The 18729-nt window shown below is 32.0% G+C and overlaps 1 protein-coding gene across 2 annotated transcripts in view; it reads left to right on the forward strand.

Moving 5' to 3' along the window:
* Positions 1 to 18729, forward strand: part of mop (tyrosine-protein phosphatase non-receptor type protein myopic) — a 120634-nt gene that overhangs the window by 65136 nt on the left and 36769 nt on the right. For both annotated transcript variants that reach the window (XM_085820149.1, XM_085820148.1), the window contains exons 17-19: positions 5470 to 7616; positions 11030 to 11215; positions 14705 to 14801. In XM_085820149.1, coding sequence (XP_085676275.1) covers positions 5470 to 7616; positions 11030 to 11215; positions 14705 to 14801 — 2430 coding nt within the window. The remainder of the gene's footprint in view (positions 1 to 5469; positions 7617 to 11029; positions 11216 to 14704; positions 14802 to 18729) is intronic.

Raw genomic sequence — 18729 nt, forward strand, 5'->3', positions numbered from 1 at the left:
AAAAAATGATTCTATGTACTATCAATTCAAAAGATTCATCATAAGGCACCATATATCATTTCATTAAGTTTTCTGGAGATATCAAATAATGTTACGAATTTTGTATATGTGTAAATAATTTTAGAGAAATTATATGTGAAATTGTAGCATCTGTTGTATAATATAACATGAAATGCCTGAAAAAAAGTGAAATTCCACTGGAAAAATAAGATTACAGGAGCAAGTCCATTTAACAGTAAGGAAATGTCTTTGCTGAAATAATGCTAAGTTGGCAATGTTTTTGGCGACTAATTTTGGTCCTCATATAACTGTAATTGGTATTGCAATTGATCTATATATGTAATTCTAACCATATTCGGCCCAGATTGTCTTTAGCCATATATGCTTCCCAGTAATTTTGAGAAATGGAAAATCCTCATCAGCTGAGGAAAAGCTATGTAAGACCGGAGAGAGCATCAGCTCTCAGTTGTTTAATTTAGAGTGGACTTTGGAATTTTGAGGGATCTGTGCAAACTTTGCTCTTTTAGATGTGTTTTTCATTGCATTTGTGTAATATTCTTAATAATTTGAATTGGTAATTACTGATTGTGCTCTGTCTGACTGAGAAGAGTTGTACGAGTACTTTTTTGGAAAGTTCTAGAAATGTAAAGTGTTGCTTTTGGAAAAATAAATTTGATCAAGCTCTCATCAGTTCTGTGTGCATTCAGCCCATGATGAACCTGTATGCATGCAATAATATTGTTATGATGTAGTTCCTTATTATTACATCTCTCATTTTTTTTAATGCCAAGTTGATACTAGGATTATTACCAAATTTATGTTACTTCTCGCATGTACTTTATGGCTTACATATTTCCACAATTTATTATACCAATTATTTCTTGTGCCAAAAAAAAACTTTCACCATGTGAACTCTGCAACTCTGCGTAAGTAAGACCCATGATAATGATGAACTCTGCCTGATATTTATTTTGGTAGCATCACAGTCTTTCAATATTTTATGTATGAACAGCTGTTACAGATCAACAAAATGACATTTGTGATTCACTGTTCAATGCCCCTAATATGTTTTTCCAGTTCCTATGTTTTATATGTTCAACAACAGTCTAAATAAATTAGTTATCAATCCCTCTTTTAAATGCTGATTTTGGAAGAACCTGGCCAGCTTTGTTTTTCTCTGTTAAGAACAGATTTTCATTTATGTCAATTTTTTCTGGGCCACCTGTTTGCTTATTTGTTTATCTATAGTATATAACCGACTCATTAAACTGTTCTAACCAGTAATTGTATTTCCATAAAGACTTAGTTTTTTCCTCCCGCCACTTAATTGATGTCAGAAAGTAATGGGCTTTAATGTATTCATTTCCCCATTACCTGATAGATCCTGAATTCTTTTAATTGATTGCTAAAATTTTTAACTAAGTCCATAATTTTCATGTACAGGAATGTGTACAAACTGTTATAGTGTTATTCATTCAGTAATACACAGCACGTGAAAATTTATTCAACATTATGCAACCAGGAAAGCATTTATTACCTTTACAGAGTGTGAAGTGAAGACAAGCAGTAACATTATATTTCATTTTCTTTAGAACAGTGTTTCTAAACTACAGTAGGATGTTTCTAAATGAATTATACAAAAATTAGACATTTCACATGCAAACAAAAGCATAAAATAAATGCATTAAATAAACTTGAGTTCATAATATTAACACAAACCAGCTAATCATACATGTTGAATACAAACAATTATTTCTAGAATTGTTAATTCTTTTTTTATACATGGAAAGGCATGTAGTTTCCCTATATGTTAAAATGAATAGTAATGCAATTATAATAATTGTTTTTAATAATTTAATTAACATAACATAACTGTATTAACCTAGGAGCGTGCCCGGCTCGTATTTCTTAAAGAAAAACCTGTTACTCTTCAGGTAAAAGTATTACATTTATTCCAAAATTTATGATCAAACTTAAAAAATATGCAAATTATAAAAATTAATTAAAAATTAATCTATTAATATTTTTTTACGAAATAATTTTTTTTTAAAGGAATAGAAAACCGTAAATTAATATAGAAAAAAAATCAATTTTAATCATCTGAAATTTCTGTCTGTTTTTATGACTACCATTTTGAGTGTGAATTAGCATTTTGGAGGAATATTTTTGGCAATTCACTGACATATATGGTTATCTTTTGAATGGGTTCATGGGTTATAATTTGTTTCTATTTCTAATATAAATGATGGGTTACTCGAGTTTCTAAGCATTTCGAAATTCATTTTTTCTAATAAAGAACTCTTAAACAACATTTCGCTTTTGGGGATGTGAATTCTTTTATTAAACGGCTCTAAATTTGGCAACTTGTCAACATTTTGGCGATTTTAGGATCAGTTTCTATAGAAAATTTTTCATTCCGAGATCTGAGAATTTTTTGACCAATTTTTTTTAAAACATCATAACATTGATAAATTTCATTAAAATAATGGTAATATATTGAAATTATATATAAACAATAACATTAAAATAAAACATTCTATTTTTCTCTGTCATATTATAAAGTTTCATTTTGGCAACTTATTATACAATATTATGAATCTGATAAATTATGGCATATTGCTATAAAGCATAATTTATGAAACAGCTCTTAGCAAGAGCCAAATTAGCTATATAATTAATTAAAAATGCCTTCTTTTTAATTTTTTCATAGTAAGCGTTTTTTCCATGCAATTGTCTTGGAATATTCAAAATTCTCAGAATATGCATCAGTTTTCTCTATAAAATTAATTTTACACTTTTTCCCTCCTTCTTTTTTTTCTAAAATATTTCTGGCTTTTTGCTGTTACAGTACAGTTTTGCTGTATAAGTAATGTAGGTATAGTCCCACTACACTTTGGTTTATTTTTAAAGTTAATATTCAAAATAGTACATAGTATAATATAACACATATTATAACAGTATAAATAGTATATCAACATTTTGATTGATATCATATCTATTAGATAAAATTATAGTAGTTATAATAGGTATAATAATAGTAGGCTAACAGTCATAATTTATAACAGTTCATAATACTTCCTTGAGATAAAGTTTATTATAGGAATCTGTATCTTCTTCCTCTTCTTTTCCCTTTTTTTACTATATCATTATTATTGCAAGGGTTTATTAAGATAATTAGATAATAGTTTGAGATGAATTGCAGCTTCAAAAATGAATTTTGACATTAATTACGTTAGTGCTCACATAAATTTTTGCCTATTGAAAATAGATATTTGATTGTATTTTCTATTTTATTTTTTAAATGCTTGTTGGTAATTGCAAAACGAAGGAAAGCATTGATATTTGAATTAGGCAATTTAATATGATTTGACTTTGTTAAAGGACATTGAGTAATTTCCGCATACACATTGCTCAGAGTTTGAGATGTTTATTCTAAAGAAGTATGTCGGAAATGGCCCATGTCCACTTAAAAAGCGGTTTATATAACCAGTGACCATTGTACATGCATAATTTACATGAGGAGCTATTTGATGTAATTGTCTTCCTGTATTTATTGTTGTCCACTCTTCTTCCCACATTTGGAGGCTGATTTTATGTAGATATTTCTTGAGGTATGATTTCGGACAGGAGATTTTTCTTGAAGGGATATTATTGTTGGTAGTAGCTGATTTGGCTGCTGAATCGGCTTCTTCATTACCAAGAACTCCGACGTGAACCTTTATCCAATAAATGTTTGGTGATATTTGAGGATATTGGATAATTTTGTTAAAAATATCTTGAATTGTTTCAAATGTGTGTTTGGGATTTTGTAGAGCTAGTATTGCTGATTGACTATCTGAGAAAATATTGATTTTTTGTAAATTGTTATCGATTGAGTATTCTGTTGCCATTCGAATTGCGTGTAATTCTGCTCAGAAGATACTATTTTCCTTGGCGAGTCGATTTTGGAGAGTTATTTTCTGGGTTTGATCTATTTGTATTATACATGCACAGCTAACTCCTAAGTCCATTTTCGATCCATCTGTAAATATTATTGGTGGAGATATATGACTGGTTGGAGGTTTTATTGTGCTATATGTTTTAGTATTAGAGGCAGGATGTCTTCTGTAGGAGTTGACTGAAATTTCAAAATTGTTTGAATTAAATATTTCATCATGTAATATGCAGGATTTTTTTAATTTGAGAACTGTGGCTTTTGCATGTTCAGTTTGTGCTAAAGTATGAAGAGGTGCTATTCCTGAAAGTACACATAGGGCAGCATTTGATGTTGTTTTATAGCATTTTGTGATCCGGAGAAGGAATTGACGTTGTATGGCTTCATATGTTCTAGTTCCTATGTCATCAAAACGCAAACATCTTGATAAAAAAAGAAAACATTTGTAGGACATAGTTTTGTGGAAAATTTCTAAGCCGGTTCCGTCTGTTGCCCACAGATCCCGCACATTTACATGAGATGACTTATGAACACCACAAAAATATAAAAGACCTATAAAAGCACGAATTTCAATAAGTGTGACGAGCATCTCTTTCTCTTTGAAAGTTGTCAGAAATAGATGCATTATAAATATTTGTATAACTGACAACTTTCAGCAACATTTGTTCACTTAGTAAATGTTCTCACGATTCATTTGGAGTCTGCACATATTTTGCCGTACCGATGCTTCCAGGCAATTTAGTAATAATGTTATGAGCAGGTGTTCTAACATCAGCTTTATGCTTTTCTTTTAACCATTTGGTTTTTTTTCTCTCTTCCTATAAAGCAATAAATGTCATTCTCAATTTTGTTTTCAGAATCCATCTTGATTTCTGAATCAGTATCTATGAGAACTAAAAACTTCATTATCACTTTCATCATCAGTTTCATCAATGGATTCCTCACCAGTTGATACATCTTCTAATAATTTTCGCAAACGTAACATTTCTTCCTTATAGGATAAATTATGCAACATGTGTGCAGCTTTCTGTACTACCAGAAATGAACTACTTTACAGCAAAGTGAATAGGTGCGCTGGGTCTAAAAGAACCTATCCGATCAAAACAAAACTTTGAATCAAATTTCCAGCAAAAAACTCAGGAAACACAAAGAGGGTGACCTTGGAGGAGACTACACAGAACCACAATCACTTTGGAAAAATAGGGGTGCTTTCAGAAGGGTTTATTTAATCGGATGGGTCTATTGGACCCAGCGCGCATGCTCGCAGGTTAAAAATGTATCTTCCTCAAAATTTCATAATGAAATGATATTGATGATATCACTTATAGTTGTTTAATGTATCTAGTTCCAAAATATCAAATTAATTCATTTTAGACATTGTTCCTTTTTGTGCAGATTTCCATGCTCTTTTTTTGTGTGTGGGGGGGAGGGGGGATTTCTAGGATTCTAGGATTTTTCTTCCATATTTCACTGTAATCTCATATCTCCAGTATAATTATATAAATTATGTTCTTACACTAACATTCTTTATTTAGGATCAAAAATGTCACAAAATACAAGTGTTAACGTGTCTTCAGAGCAGCGTGTTCCAAAATTAAAAGACTATTTGCAACATTTCGCAAAACGAGGAACAGTTAGTTCGATGCCTGGTGTGCCTTATAATGGCTACCCATCAACTCAAGTTCAGTCAGTGCCATCAGTAACTCCTCAATTTGTAACAGAACCCATGCGGCAAGCTACGTTAGGTGGACCTGTGAGTGCAGAATTTGATAGAAAATTAAAGCCTGCAATGTTAGACAGTACCCGGAAAGATGAGAATTTGGAAATATCTTCTATAGGTGTTCGCCCTACTCCTGTTGGATCTGAACAAACATCTATTCCTGCAATGTGTACCACTGCACTCTCAAGTGCTGATGTCGATCAAAGTTCTGCACAGCCTCAGCACTGGCCTCAGGCTATGACACCATCAGCTACATTTAGTGGTTATGGCACAGCTAATATACCATATCAATATCCAGCTGTAACAAACTCTCACTCCCAGTTACCATCTAGTGCTACATTTACTAGTTTGAGAGATGCAAATTTGCAGGCTTCCCAAACATATAGCAGTATGCCTTTATCTAGTAATAACAACTCTGCAAGTCTTTACTATAATGATAAACTGAATTTTGCATCACCTCAGCTGCAAGGCAGTGTACCTGCAGCAGTGGCTTCAAGTGCAGAAAGTTCAAATACAGTTGCTGGATCCATTTTCCAGTCAATACAAACCTCTGTAGCTTATCCTTACAATAATAATATGCCTGCATCTACTGCAGGTCCTAGTTCTAATGTTTCACATACTAGTAGGGAATCAGTGAGTTATTCAGCTACTAATATTGGACAAAAATGTGATAATTTTGCCACTATTAGGAATCCTGTTAGGGCCTCAGTGCCTCAATATGGTGGTTTTAGTCAGTTCAATAATAATGTCCCGTCTGTTGCAAGTTCAAATATGCCAACTTTTGGACAGCATGTTGTTTCTCCCAACAGCACTGCCTCACAGATTAGTTATCAACATCAAGTATATCCATTTGCAGAGCAGTCAAAATTATTTCATCCACCAGCAGGACAGCAAAATCAATATCATTTACCACAAGGGAATCAGTTTACTCCACCACCAGGATATATTTTACCATCTTCAACTTACGATCCAAGAATTCAAGCCAGTGCAAGCTATGATCCAAGGATCCAGACAGGTGTTAATAATTACCACCCTTCTGTGCAGTATTACCATGCATCTGGGAATGTAGTTCAGGCTGGACAGTCAAGTGTTACTGCTTCTATGGACACGAGGACAAGCACATTCAATTCAGTAAATCCATATTCATTTGCTAGGATTCCTTCTAGCAGTCAGCCACAGCATATTCCAAGTAGTCATGTGATGAACTCTTCAGATGGTAAAATGTACATGACTCCTAATGCTGTTGTTACTAATTCTCAAATATCTTCTTCTGTTAAGACTATTCCACAAACTAGTTTTAGCTCAATGAATGCTGCTGTCCCTCCTGGTACTACTATGTACAGTTCAGTGGCTCCTAATTCATTCCAACCTACAATAGAAAATGCATCAGTGGCCTATCCTGGGGGACAGTCTACCTATCAAAATGTTCCTTCATCACTTAATCAGTTTTCTTCTCCAGTCAGTCAGCAGCCTTCAGCCTCAGCTTATTCAGGAACTGTGATGAACACTCCTGGAAGTATTGCATCTCAGCATCTTGCCACACAACAGTCGAATGTTTCATCTACTTTGCAGAGTGCACCACTTCCTTATTCTGGTAATGCATATGCTACTCAGCAACCTTTTCCGCCTGCTGTTGATCCACTAAGCAACTGCAGCATGGCAAGTGCTAATGGGATTTATAACTCTAATAATAGTATACCTAATCAGCAACTTCCTATTCCAATAGAACCAATACCTCTTGTGCCTAGCCCACCTGTTCAGCCTGCTGCCATAGCTGAAATTTCTCAGGTTGCTGAATTGAAGAGTCCTGCTCCAGTTGTTCTGAGCTCAACTTATACAGAGTCACAGTTAAAAAGTGTTTCTGACAATATCACACAACAGCCAAAACCTAACACAGCTGATGCCACAGAAGCTAAAATAGAGCTTACAGCACAATCACCTGTTCATGCATTGGAGCCTAAGGTAAGTGTATATTTTTTTAAACATGTACAAAGGGTGTTTCAAACAATGGAATGGCAATAGTAATGTAGCACTGTCTCTCATAATATATCATGACTTGAAATAGAGCTTTAGATATTTAATAAAATGTTATTATAGTTATATTTATTTAAATAAATATTTAAATATATTAAATAAATGTTATTATAAATATATTTATTTAATAGACTTAAACTTTATTTAAAATTAATATTTATTTAAATAGCTTTAGATATTTAGATATAGCCCAAGCTTTAGATATTTCTATTGTCATTATGTATCAAGTGGCTAATTTATTATGAATACTCAATAATTTTATGCATATATCACTTTTTTGTCACTGGTAAGTAATTTGGAAAGAGATTGCTAAGCAACTGTAAAGACATTGAAGTGTATTCCTTGTAAAATGTAAATGAATGATTAAAAAACATGTTATAATTCATAAAATTACTAACACAACAACCTTGATTTTGGCATAGAATTTAAGTGAAGCTCTCAAAATGATGTGATCATGACTTAAATCGACGCCAAACTCAAGGTTGTTGAGTTGTTAATTTTATATTTTACTTGGTATGTTTTTCTTCTGCTTTCATATTGTAATTCACTGTACACAATGTGATTATTATTCCTTTAAGCAAATTAATTAGTGTCAGCAAAATAGCTGGTTTATGAAATGAATGAGCAGTTATTATTTATGTGTACAGATAGTGGATAACCTGTAAAAAAATGATCGTGTTCAATTCTGAATGTGAGGCTTATGGTTATTTTCATTTTTTGGATGCTTATGCTGAAAGGTAAATTTCCAAACTTAGTTAAACTTCCAAACTTATTTTAGTGCTATAAAAGAGTACCAATACATAAAATTAGTATATTATCATAATATCTTTATTCCAAATGGTCATAATACTCTGAAAGTTTACTACTTAAAAGTTTCTGAAAGTTTACTACCTGATAGTAAATTCAGCATAAGTGGTTATGCTTTGACTGACTTGAAATTCTGCTTGAAGGTAATCAATTTGGATATGTATTCACAATTAATTAAAATTACAATAAATAAAATTCTATACTATATGTGTTTTAATCATTTATATCTCTCTATGTATATATTTAAACAAATTTAAATTCTTAACAAATACGTATAAAAGTAAAAAAATAAAAAAGTAAAAAAGCAAATTTAAATTCTAAAAAAAGGAAAAAAGCCAAAATAATTTAAAATAATTTAAAAATATGCAAACATGTAAAAGATTTAATTCTCTAATTTAATTTAACTAATCTACAATATCATTTAAATTCAGAAGCATAAGCAAATCAAGTGCAAAATCTATCCATGAAAATAAATCTACTAATTTAATAAATTAAAATTAAATTAAACAATTTTTTTTTAAAAATGCATATGTGAATGATCGTAGAGTAGGCAGGAAACAGACTTATCAAGGGGAAGTTGTCTCCAAACCTAACTCTCCAATCATTCAATAGGTCAACTATCCAATCAATCAATCAATCATCAACTCTCTCAATCATCAACTCTCAATCAATCATCAACTCTACAATCAATCAACTCTCCAATCATTCAATAGGTTTGGAGGCAACTTCCCCTTGATAAGTCTGTCTCCTGCCTACTCTACGATCATTCACATATGCATTTTTTAAAAAAATTGTTTAATTTAATTTTAATTTATTAAATTAGTAGATTTATTTTCATGGATAGATTTTGCACTTGATTTGCTTATGCTTCTGAATTTAAATGTTATTGTAGATTAGTTCGAGAATTAAATCTTTTACATGTTTGCATATTTTTAAATTATTTTGGCTTTTTCCCTTTTTAAATTTGCTTTTTTACTTTTTTATTTTTTTACTTTTTTACTTTTATACGTATTTGTTAAGAATTTTAAATTTAAATTCCATTCCTTGCAGCAATGGTGCAAAGAATATTTAATTAAATATGTATTTAAATTTAATTTTTTTAATTAAACTCAATTTATTCTTATGAAACAATCTCTATATACATACATACATACACACACACAGGCATCATGTTGCATATATTTAAAAAAGTGTGAGCTGTGTGGACAAATAAAACTTTTCGCGGAAGGAATATGACCATTGGTGATGTTCATAAAAGTTTTGCAGTTGAGATTCCTATGTTCAATTAAATGGTCAAGCACACTGCAAGAGAATAGGTATCCTTCCTCTATTGTAATTTCAACATAAATCTTACTTACTTGTGAACAGTATATTGAATCATTCAAAATGCTTTCCTGTTTGCATTGCTGATGACTCCTCTTCAGCCAAGATCTTCAGATGGTTTTGGTACTTAAATCAATGAAAACCTGGTCATACAGTTGCTTCATAGTGTTTGCTACATAGTAGTTGTAGATTTTGGCTTCCCAGTAAAAATTCTCTTAAGAGATAATGCAGTTGCTTACTGAATTATGCTTAGATAAATTTAAAGGCATATACTTAATCCTTGGGTGTGGTAACCCATGGATGACCAGTAACAAATATCCAAACAACTGACCCACACATTTGAAATTGCATCCAAAAGCAAGTAATTACATAAAAATCAATATCAGTGAGGATTAAACATGTGTAATAGTTTATTACCCTTCAAGCTGGGTGACAGCATGCTATCATTACAAGTAATTTTGTGATCTTTTGAGCCATTTATTTAAACATAAATTAACCAGAATCTTCTATCATCAGTTGAACTCATCTGCTCAAAGAGTCAATCATTGCTTAATTCACGTATTTGGGTAGAGTAAATTTTGTTTGGTCTCATCATATAATATTTACACATTCTCTTCTGCAACCACAGTGAAGCCACATATCCACTACTGTGGTGCAGATCTGTACATATGCAGTTCTGCAATCAGGAAATTGTTTTTGATTAGCATGAAAAATACATATTTGTTGTGCATTAGCTTTGCCATGATTGCCTATTTTAAAAATCTGAATACTAATGATACTCTATCCTTAGGTCTGTGGATGTAGAGTCACATGATGTAAAGCAGGCAGTTAAGATATGTTAACAAGAAATTATGGCGATAGAAGCAGTGACTATGTTATTGCTTAAATTACTATTTTCAGAAGTTTGGAAATACTGATGTTATTACAAGAAGTATGCTTATTGAAGAAGAGAGTAATCAGTTTAATTAGCTAAAAAAGTGCTAATTATTCCTATGTAATGATTTTTGTCTAAATTCAAATTAACATTTTTTGCAAAGTGATGCCTCTTTATGAAGTTCTTAGATGCTGTACTATATTGTGTGTGTGTCTAAATCTTGAGTTGCTCTGAATTAATAACAAATTGTTTCTTTAACTTATATAGGCATAGATAATTAACAATAATATGTATGAATACTTTTGCAATATTAACATGTATCTTTCTTCTAAATTAGTTGATGGATATAAAAGATATTGCACCTTTAAGAGAAAAAGAATCTATGCAAGTTGCAAAAGATCCTCTTGATGATCCATCAGTGCGATCTAAATTTGTGTCTGAAGTAGAGAAATATGAAAAATTTGTTGATGGACTTGTTAGAAAGTCTTTGAATGGTACTACCCCTCTTGATCAAAAGTGGAAGGTTTGTATCATTTATTTCTCAGTCATATGCATGTGTACTATAAATTACAAATAACTGCCATCAAACCCAAATTGCCAATCTGTTTGCATTCGTACATACTTTTAAGTTACTTTATGATGTTTTACAGTCAAAAGGTGCACTATTCAGAAACTTCAGGAAATATCGATTTGGAATTCATATTAGAAAAGCCAAATGAGTGGAAAAAATTTCCACTTGAAAATTACAAAAACAATTATGTTATTTGTAATCAACTTGAATATTAAAAGGCTAAATCTGGAATTATTCAAGATTTTGAAAAGCAAAATTGCATTTCTGATATAAAAATCAACCTATTTCATAGGCAATGTGAAAGTAAAACATCTGATCCGATTCTGAAATCTCATCCATTGTGAAAGTTGATGGAAATGTCACCAATCTTTCTGGCTGAAGTTTGAGCAAACAGATTGTTCTTTATTTCTTTAGATAACAATCAGATACAAATTGCAGTTAGAATATATAACAAACTTCATGAAAATCATAATTTTTCACCCTACATTGCCATTTTTTCATCCACAAGTCACATACATGGCCTTTTTTGAAGCCTGAATCCAGCAACTTTAGAAAAGGTTTAGTATAGCAGTGCATATCTCGGTTGTTTTAAATTTAATGTCTTTTGCAAATCATTTTAAAAAGATTAATTTTTAGGATTCAAATTTAATATTTATCATTGCACCCAAATTTAGTTTAGTCGCTGGTTACAGAGAAATACAATAATGTTGTAGAATTATAGTTATTTATTACATAAAATAAATGGACAAAAGTTTACAGAAAACTAAAAATTGAGAAATATGTAGTTTCTCAAGAAATGAAGAACAAAAAACTTTTTCTCATGAAATTCTTGAGTAAAAATTCTCAAGAAGAAATGTGAATGCCTGTTACCCTTCAATACAAACTGTCCTAGTGATATGATTTCCAACCAGTATTTTATGTCCAACCAGTATTCTATTTCTTTTATTCCTATTATTCTTTTATCCAACTTTGTTAATTAGAATTAACATTGTTAAGCTTCTATTACTCAAGTTTCCAGATTATGTAGTTGTGTAGCATATTCGTGATGTTTCATTCACTAACAGAAAATCGGAGTGCAGCTTATACATAAATACCCCTCTTAATGAAATAATTTAGCCTTGAATTTGATTCCAGAAACATAATCTGGTAATTTCATAGTTAATTAGTGTATTAAGCTGGATAGTCCGGTATGCTAATTAAGATTCATGCCAATAAATAAAATTCATAGCAAAACGCAGGTATTGACATGAAACAGTTTACTGAGTAATATGGCTGTCTTTAGCCAGTCATGCAAATTTTTGTTGCTTGATATATATATGTATATTAGTTTATAATTTAAAATACAAAAATATAATAAATAAGAAAAGACTAAAATGTTGCTGTTCTTATTTTATTATTCATTATACAAATTTTCATCCATTATCCTGTTCAAATTATGCAGCATGTTAGAAATGTAAAATTCATTCAAGAATGGGTGCACGTAGTGTCAGATCATCAGTCATGCATTAAAATCAAGTTTGTCAATGACATTAAAAAATATTCAGTCAGCCACGATTGCAACTACTACTCATGCACACCTATATGTCTTCAAGATGCAAATTACAAAGTAGTGCATAAAATGTCATACTCTTTGAGTTGTTCATTACAAATTTATTAATAATTGAACGATTACAAAATGATGAATAGACTGGCACATGTGTGGAGAAATCCTGATCCATTGTGGTCAGTTGCAAAAATTACATGGGAAATGCTACACATGGGATAGAATTCTTGTTTGATAGCTCTTGCCACCTCTGCACTTGATAGGGATGCATTTTCCCTCTCAATGGACTTGGCATTCTTGCTGATGAGACACATTAACAGCTTGTGACAGTGCCTGCATGCTGCATTGAAAGCGCTCTTTTATATGTTGCAAAATGGTTCTTGTTACAGTTGGTATTCTTACATTTCTTCTACATCTAGTATCCTCCCTTCAACTTGAACCTTTTTCGCTCAATCGACCTTCTCCTGATTCTTGCATGCATCCATCTTATATGATTATCCACTGTACAAATTAAGGTCACTGCTGCGAACAGTGTTTTTATTGCATTCATGGATTATCTGGTAACAGCTGCTTTGGAAGCGCCAACAAGAATTCAACTTTGCTATCACATGAATATCTGTAGCCACTCGTAGTAGATGTTATGAGTAAAAGAGAGTTAAACTGTGGGCCTTTAAAACTTGTGTGTTTCTAGTGCATTAAAGCTTTGAAGCTTATGCATCTCTTAAAACTTAGTTCCAATCCTGAATTCTATGGTGGTTTGTGCTTGCTCAGTTGTGTTCTGTCACTCCTAACAAATGTGCCATGAGTTTAGGAACAGCCTAATAATTTTTGAGAGAAAAATTATATGCATGCAAGCATGGGTTGTAGAACAATTAATTTAGTTCTTGATAAAACATTGGTTTTCTTACAATGAACATTCTTGATGCATCAAGGTTAAATTGGCACTAAACACATTTATTCTTGAATGAATTTTACACTTTTTTTTTTTTTTTTTAATGTTATAATAAGAAGAAGCAGTGACAGCAGTCCAACTAGATAGAGAAGCAACAAGTGAATGTAACCTGCATCATTAGTGTTAATTTTGAAATTATGCACTTTATTTATTCTAAGTGGTTTACTATATTTAGGATGGGAAGAGGTGACTGATCAGTTTGAAATGGAAGGGACTATTATAGATTTAAGTTAGTATTGTGACTTGAAACTATTTATCTTACATATCTCCCTTTGAAGAACTTAGCAACAGAACAGCCATTTTAGTGAAAAGCATTTGAGTATTAAGAAAAATTAAGGTATAAAATGTCTGAAATGCAGAATAATTAAAAAATAATTGTAGGGTATAAACTTTGTTGTACTTTTTTAAAATCAAAAATGATTAAAAAGTCCCATTGAAATTTCATTTCAATTTATTTTCAAAAAGTTTATTTTTATTTCTCATATTGTCAAGCTTTGATGCAGGGAGAGCGAAATTGTATCATTTGATTATAAATCTGGCACATTCATAAATACCTGGTGTTCTCTGAATGATTTTATAGGATAATTAAGTTTTGCAGTAAGTCCCTGAATAATCTTCATTCACAATTGATTTCACTTGTCTGTATGAGATGCAGTTGATTTCAAGTCTGCTTTCGTTGGAGAAAGAGAAATCGCTGAGAATAAATCAAGTGTCTGTTCATTTGTCAGCTGGAAATAAAGTCATGGGATTTTAATGTTGTATAATCCCTTGAATGAAACAGTATACTAAAATCGTTTTAATGGTGTTTTGTTTCTTCTAAACTTATGAATTCATGTAAGCTGATGACTATTTATTTTAAGAGCCCAGTGGCTGTAATCTTCAGAAAGTATTTAATTAATACCATCCTTTATGTAATATTGATTATTGTTGTGTCTTTATCTTGCAGGAATTAATTGATATTCAGGATAAAGAATCTAGAAAATTGTCCATTTCTGTAGCTCGCTGTTATCCTTTGAAAAACCGTTTTCCTGATGTTATGCCTTGTGAGTATAAATTAAATGTGCTTCATTTACTTTTTATAGGTGTTTGCCTAATCATAGTCACATGTACTATGTTCAAATTTTTCTTGTAATTAAATAAAAAGTGAATTTTTTACTTCTCCTTTTTTAAATCAGTCTCTGCATTCTCGAAAAATCTTCTTCATCGCTTGAATCATCTTCTGAGCTTGATATACTATACTATGAGCAAAGTCTTCATCAGACTCAAAACTTGATAAGCTTTCTGTATCGCAGTCATAATCACCATCATAATTATCTAACTTTTGCTTTGGAGCCATTTTACTTTACAAACACCCTAAAAAATGCACCAAAATACACATAAAAAGAACAAGGTAAAAGAAAAAAAAAAATTCCCTCTTCATTATGAAAAGAAATTCATGGAACCTGTACTGCGATCTGTAGACAGTAAAACTAACTAAATTTCAAGAGTAGGATTCCTTTGCAGTGGCGTAGCGATTGGGGGGAAGGGGGTGTATGATGCCCTGGGCGTCGCTCGTAGAGGGCCACCAAAAGGTCTCCAAACAAGATTTTCATCATATCACTGTGTTTTTTTCGAGGGGGGGGTGCTAAAAAGGTATTTTGTCTGTGCATCAGATTTGCTCGCTACTCCACTGTTTGTTACATAATCATTGAAGAATAATAATGGCGAACAAACATGCAGAAATGGCTCACATATGTCAGTAGTGCTCGTTTCTAACCATTTCAGAAGAAATCATGCTTCCGAGTGGAACTCTTTTGCACGCATTATGAAGCACGATTCGAATGCAAGCTGAACTCGATCATAACCATCAAAGGGTTAAAACTTGAAATACCTCTGTTTAATTTTATATATGGAAAAATGGAAAATTTATTTTTTAGATAAAAAGCATACAATTTTTATAAATGGAATTGGAGCCACATAAAGCAGGGTTGCCACGCTACCTGGAAAACCGGGAGAACCGGGAAAAGTCAGGTAATTCAAAAATTGACCAAAATATTCAGGGAAAAGTCAGGGAATTTAAGTATTTTTGTCAAAATCTGGAAAAGTCAGGGAAGTTCATACAACGATCCCGCCAAAAAAAGCGATTTTTGCGCCGACGTCAGAAGAGGTAACTTTTTTGGCGACTTATGTATCACGTGAGTGTCATTCGGGTAGCCGGTATAGAGCCAATTTTCGCAGCTCCAATTTGATTGTCTTTTAGAAAGGCAAAGCAACTTTCCCGCAACTTTTGGTTTCCAGTATTCTCGAGAATCGCATGTGCAGTGCATGAACTAAAGAAAATACCTGTTCTCGTATAAAACAAAATGGGTTTAATCCTAGTATACGGTACTATGGAGGTTAGAATCAAAGAATATGTATTGTAAAGAAGGAAAACCTCTCTGCAACAGATGTGGCTGTGGCTCCGTTCCATCATAGAGGGAAACAGCTGTGCATGTCTGATATATCTGTCACCAAAGCTCGAAACCGGTGTCGAAGTTCGAAGGTCACGTTATCAAGAGTTCATAAAATGAATATCGTTTAAAATTTCTTTAACCACTTGCGCTAAAAAGACGTGCCAAGCACGTCAAGATGCTTTTGTCTCAAACCGCGAGCAACGTGAACACCACGTCGATAAGCATTTATCGCAAAAATGAAAATAACGTGCACATGTCGCCTAACAACGAGATTGTTTATTTCTCGAGTTACAGCTCTGGATTGCACTCGCAGATGCGGAGCGGCGTAAATGAGACACTTTATCGCTTGTTATATTGTAGCGCACGGCACCGCAACCGTGAAGTTTAGTCTTAGCGCAAGTGGTTAAACTCTAAAGGAAAAGAAAATATTTTTTGGCGCAAGTAAATTAATTCATGGATTAGTTATTTTCAGAGAGAAAAAAAAAAACTACGAAAATCCGTTTTTAAAATTATTGCGAAAAATCCAAGAAGAAACGCCCTTTGATAAAACGTTTCTTCTTGGATTTTTCGCAATAATTTAAAAACGGATTTTCGTAGTTTTCTTTTTGTCAAAGAGCGTTTCTTCTTAACACGTGTTTCTCAATTTCCTGTACACATCGCGGAGAGGGAAATTCTGACCGCCAGGTTCCGTCGCCAAATCCCTTGGCAAATTTTCCCTCCGCATTCTAGCGGCGTAATAGCATTTTACTTGTATGGAACCTTTTCTTCTTTACATAGACGTTCTTTGGTTAGAATAATAATGGGATTTGGCGACATCTTGATGCGCAGTAAACGGGTCATTTTGGTCTTGGCGACAATTTTCAAAATCGTGCCAAAGCCTTACCGTATACTAGAATTTTACCGCAAAATCTTTTTTAACCCTTTTTTTTTTTTTCTTTTTAATAAATACCTTGCCATTTTGCAGTAAAATAAAAAAATAGTAATCAGTCATCTAGGCTAGCCATGTAATATAACTATATTCACTAAAATATAGATGATTATTCTAATTCAATTTTTAAGTAATTATTTTTATGTTATTCATATAATTTAATGTTGCTTCTTCCCTCTAAATTTATTTATTATTAGTAAATAATATTTCCAAATTTCAGGAAATTTTCTCTGGCATAATCCTGAAATTAATTATAGCAGTATGATGACATACCATCACGAAATTTAATGCACATATTTTTTCCTTAGGTATGCTGCAAAATAAATATAAAATACCTCAATTTATTAAAATAGATTTCTTTCTTTCGTTTAGCTGCAGAATGTCTGCAAAAAAAGCCTTATTTTATTCCAGGTTGGGAAGATTCTAATCTCAATCTTCAGTGGAGAAAACAACAACTATTATAATTATATTTGTGTTTTCAAGTGTTAAGGTTTTAAGAACATACCTCACGCAAATTAAATTTACCTAAAATCTAACCTAACTATTTAGCATTGCGTTGTGATTTATAAGGACCGGATTAGCCTCGTGTTGAACTGGTGATGATCATGAGTAATAATTAAATAAAACATACATTTGTTATCCAATATATATATCTTAAATTTTATTAAGTTTTTAAGTGGAAAACTAAACAAAATTATCAAACAAAGTATACCAAGAATAATTAAGAATAAATGTCCTCTAGGATTTATTGAATAATTAAGTGAATTTGCTACACAATACAAGTAATACCATAATTAATTTACCTCTTAGCACAGCCAACGTACATTACGCGGATAGACTGGAATTTTCTTGAAACACACCTGGAAAACCTGGAAAAGTCAGGGAATTTCATTCTCCTGTTTGAGTGGCAACCCTGATAAAGGTTTTATGGACACAGTGTATACATTAACATTAAGAATGAAGACCTGAACATATTATATTTGGAATCATGTTGAAAACTGGTATTTGCATTATATACAATAAACATCTGCTGTCAAAGCATAATTAACTAGGAGCAGATCAATGGGCTGTGTGTTAACTGGATCCTGTCCCTCCCCCTTCAAAAAAACGGGGGGGGGGGAAAGAAGAAGAAAGAGAAAGAAAAAGAACAGAAGAAGATGATCTGAAAAGTTTTAGATTTTTAGCATTGCCAGAGGTTAAGGTTTTTTATGCTTTTGTTGAGCATTGCAGGTGCTTTTTATGCTTTTGTTGAGCATTGCATCTGCCCTTCGACTCACAACTTCCGCCAATACATTTTTTTTTTCTTTTTAGCTTTATTATTAAGCATCACTACCTTTGCACTTATGCTACATAAAATTGAACAGCAAAATCACAAAAATATTAAAAAACAGCATATCTTCAGAATTTCAGATGGAGCATTAGGGGCTGCCATACACTTTTTTATACTCTCAGTATTATTTTCTTTGAAAACTAGCTGCTTGAGCAACCAGCCACTTAAAAGAGAAGAAAAATGTATATAATGATTTTACTGAGTCTAGCTAGTCATAAAATATTAAATATTTCTATTTAGCCATCTCATGATTTAATTATATTTTTATTTAACTCAGTCAA

Source organism: Stegodyphus dumicola, chromosome 7 (assembly GCF_044657685.1).
Source record: "Stegodyphus dumicola isolate Sdum_Otavi_A_Nest chromosome 7, ASM4465768v1".
Taxonomy (NCBI): domain Eukaryota; kingdom Metazoa; phylum Arthropoda; class Arachnida; order Araneae; family Eresidae; genus Stegodyphus; species Stegodyphus dumicola.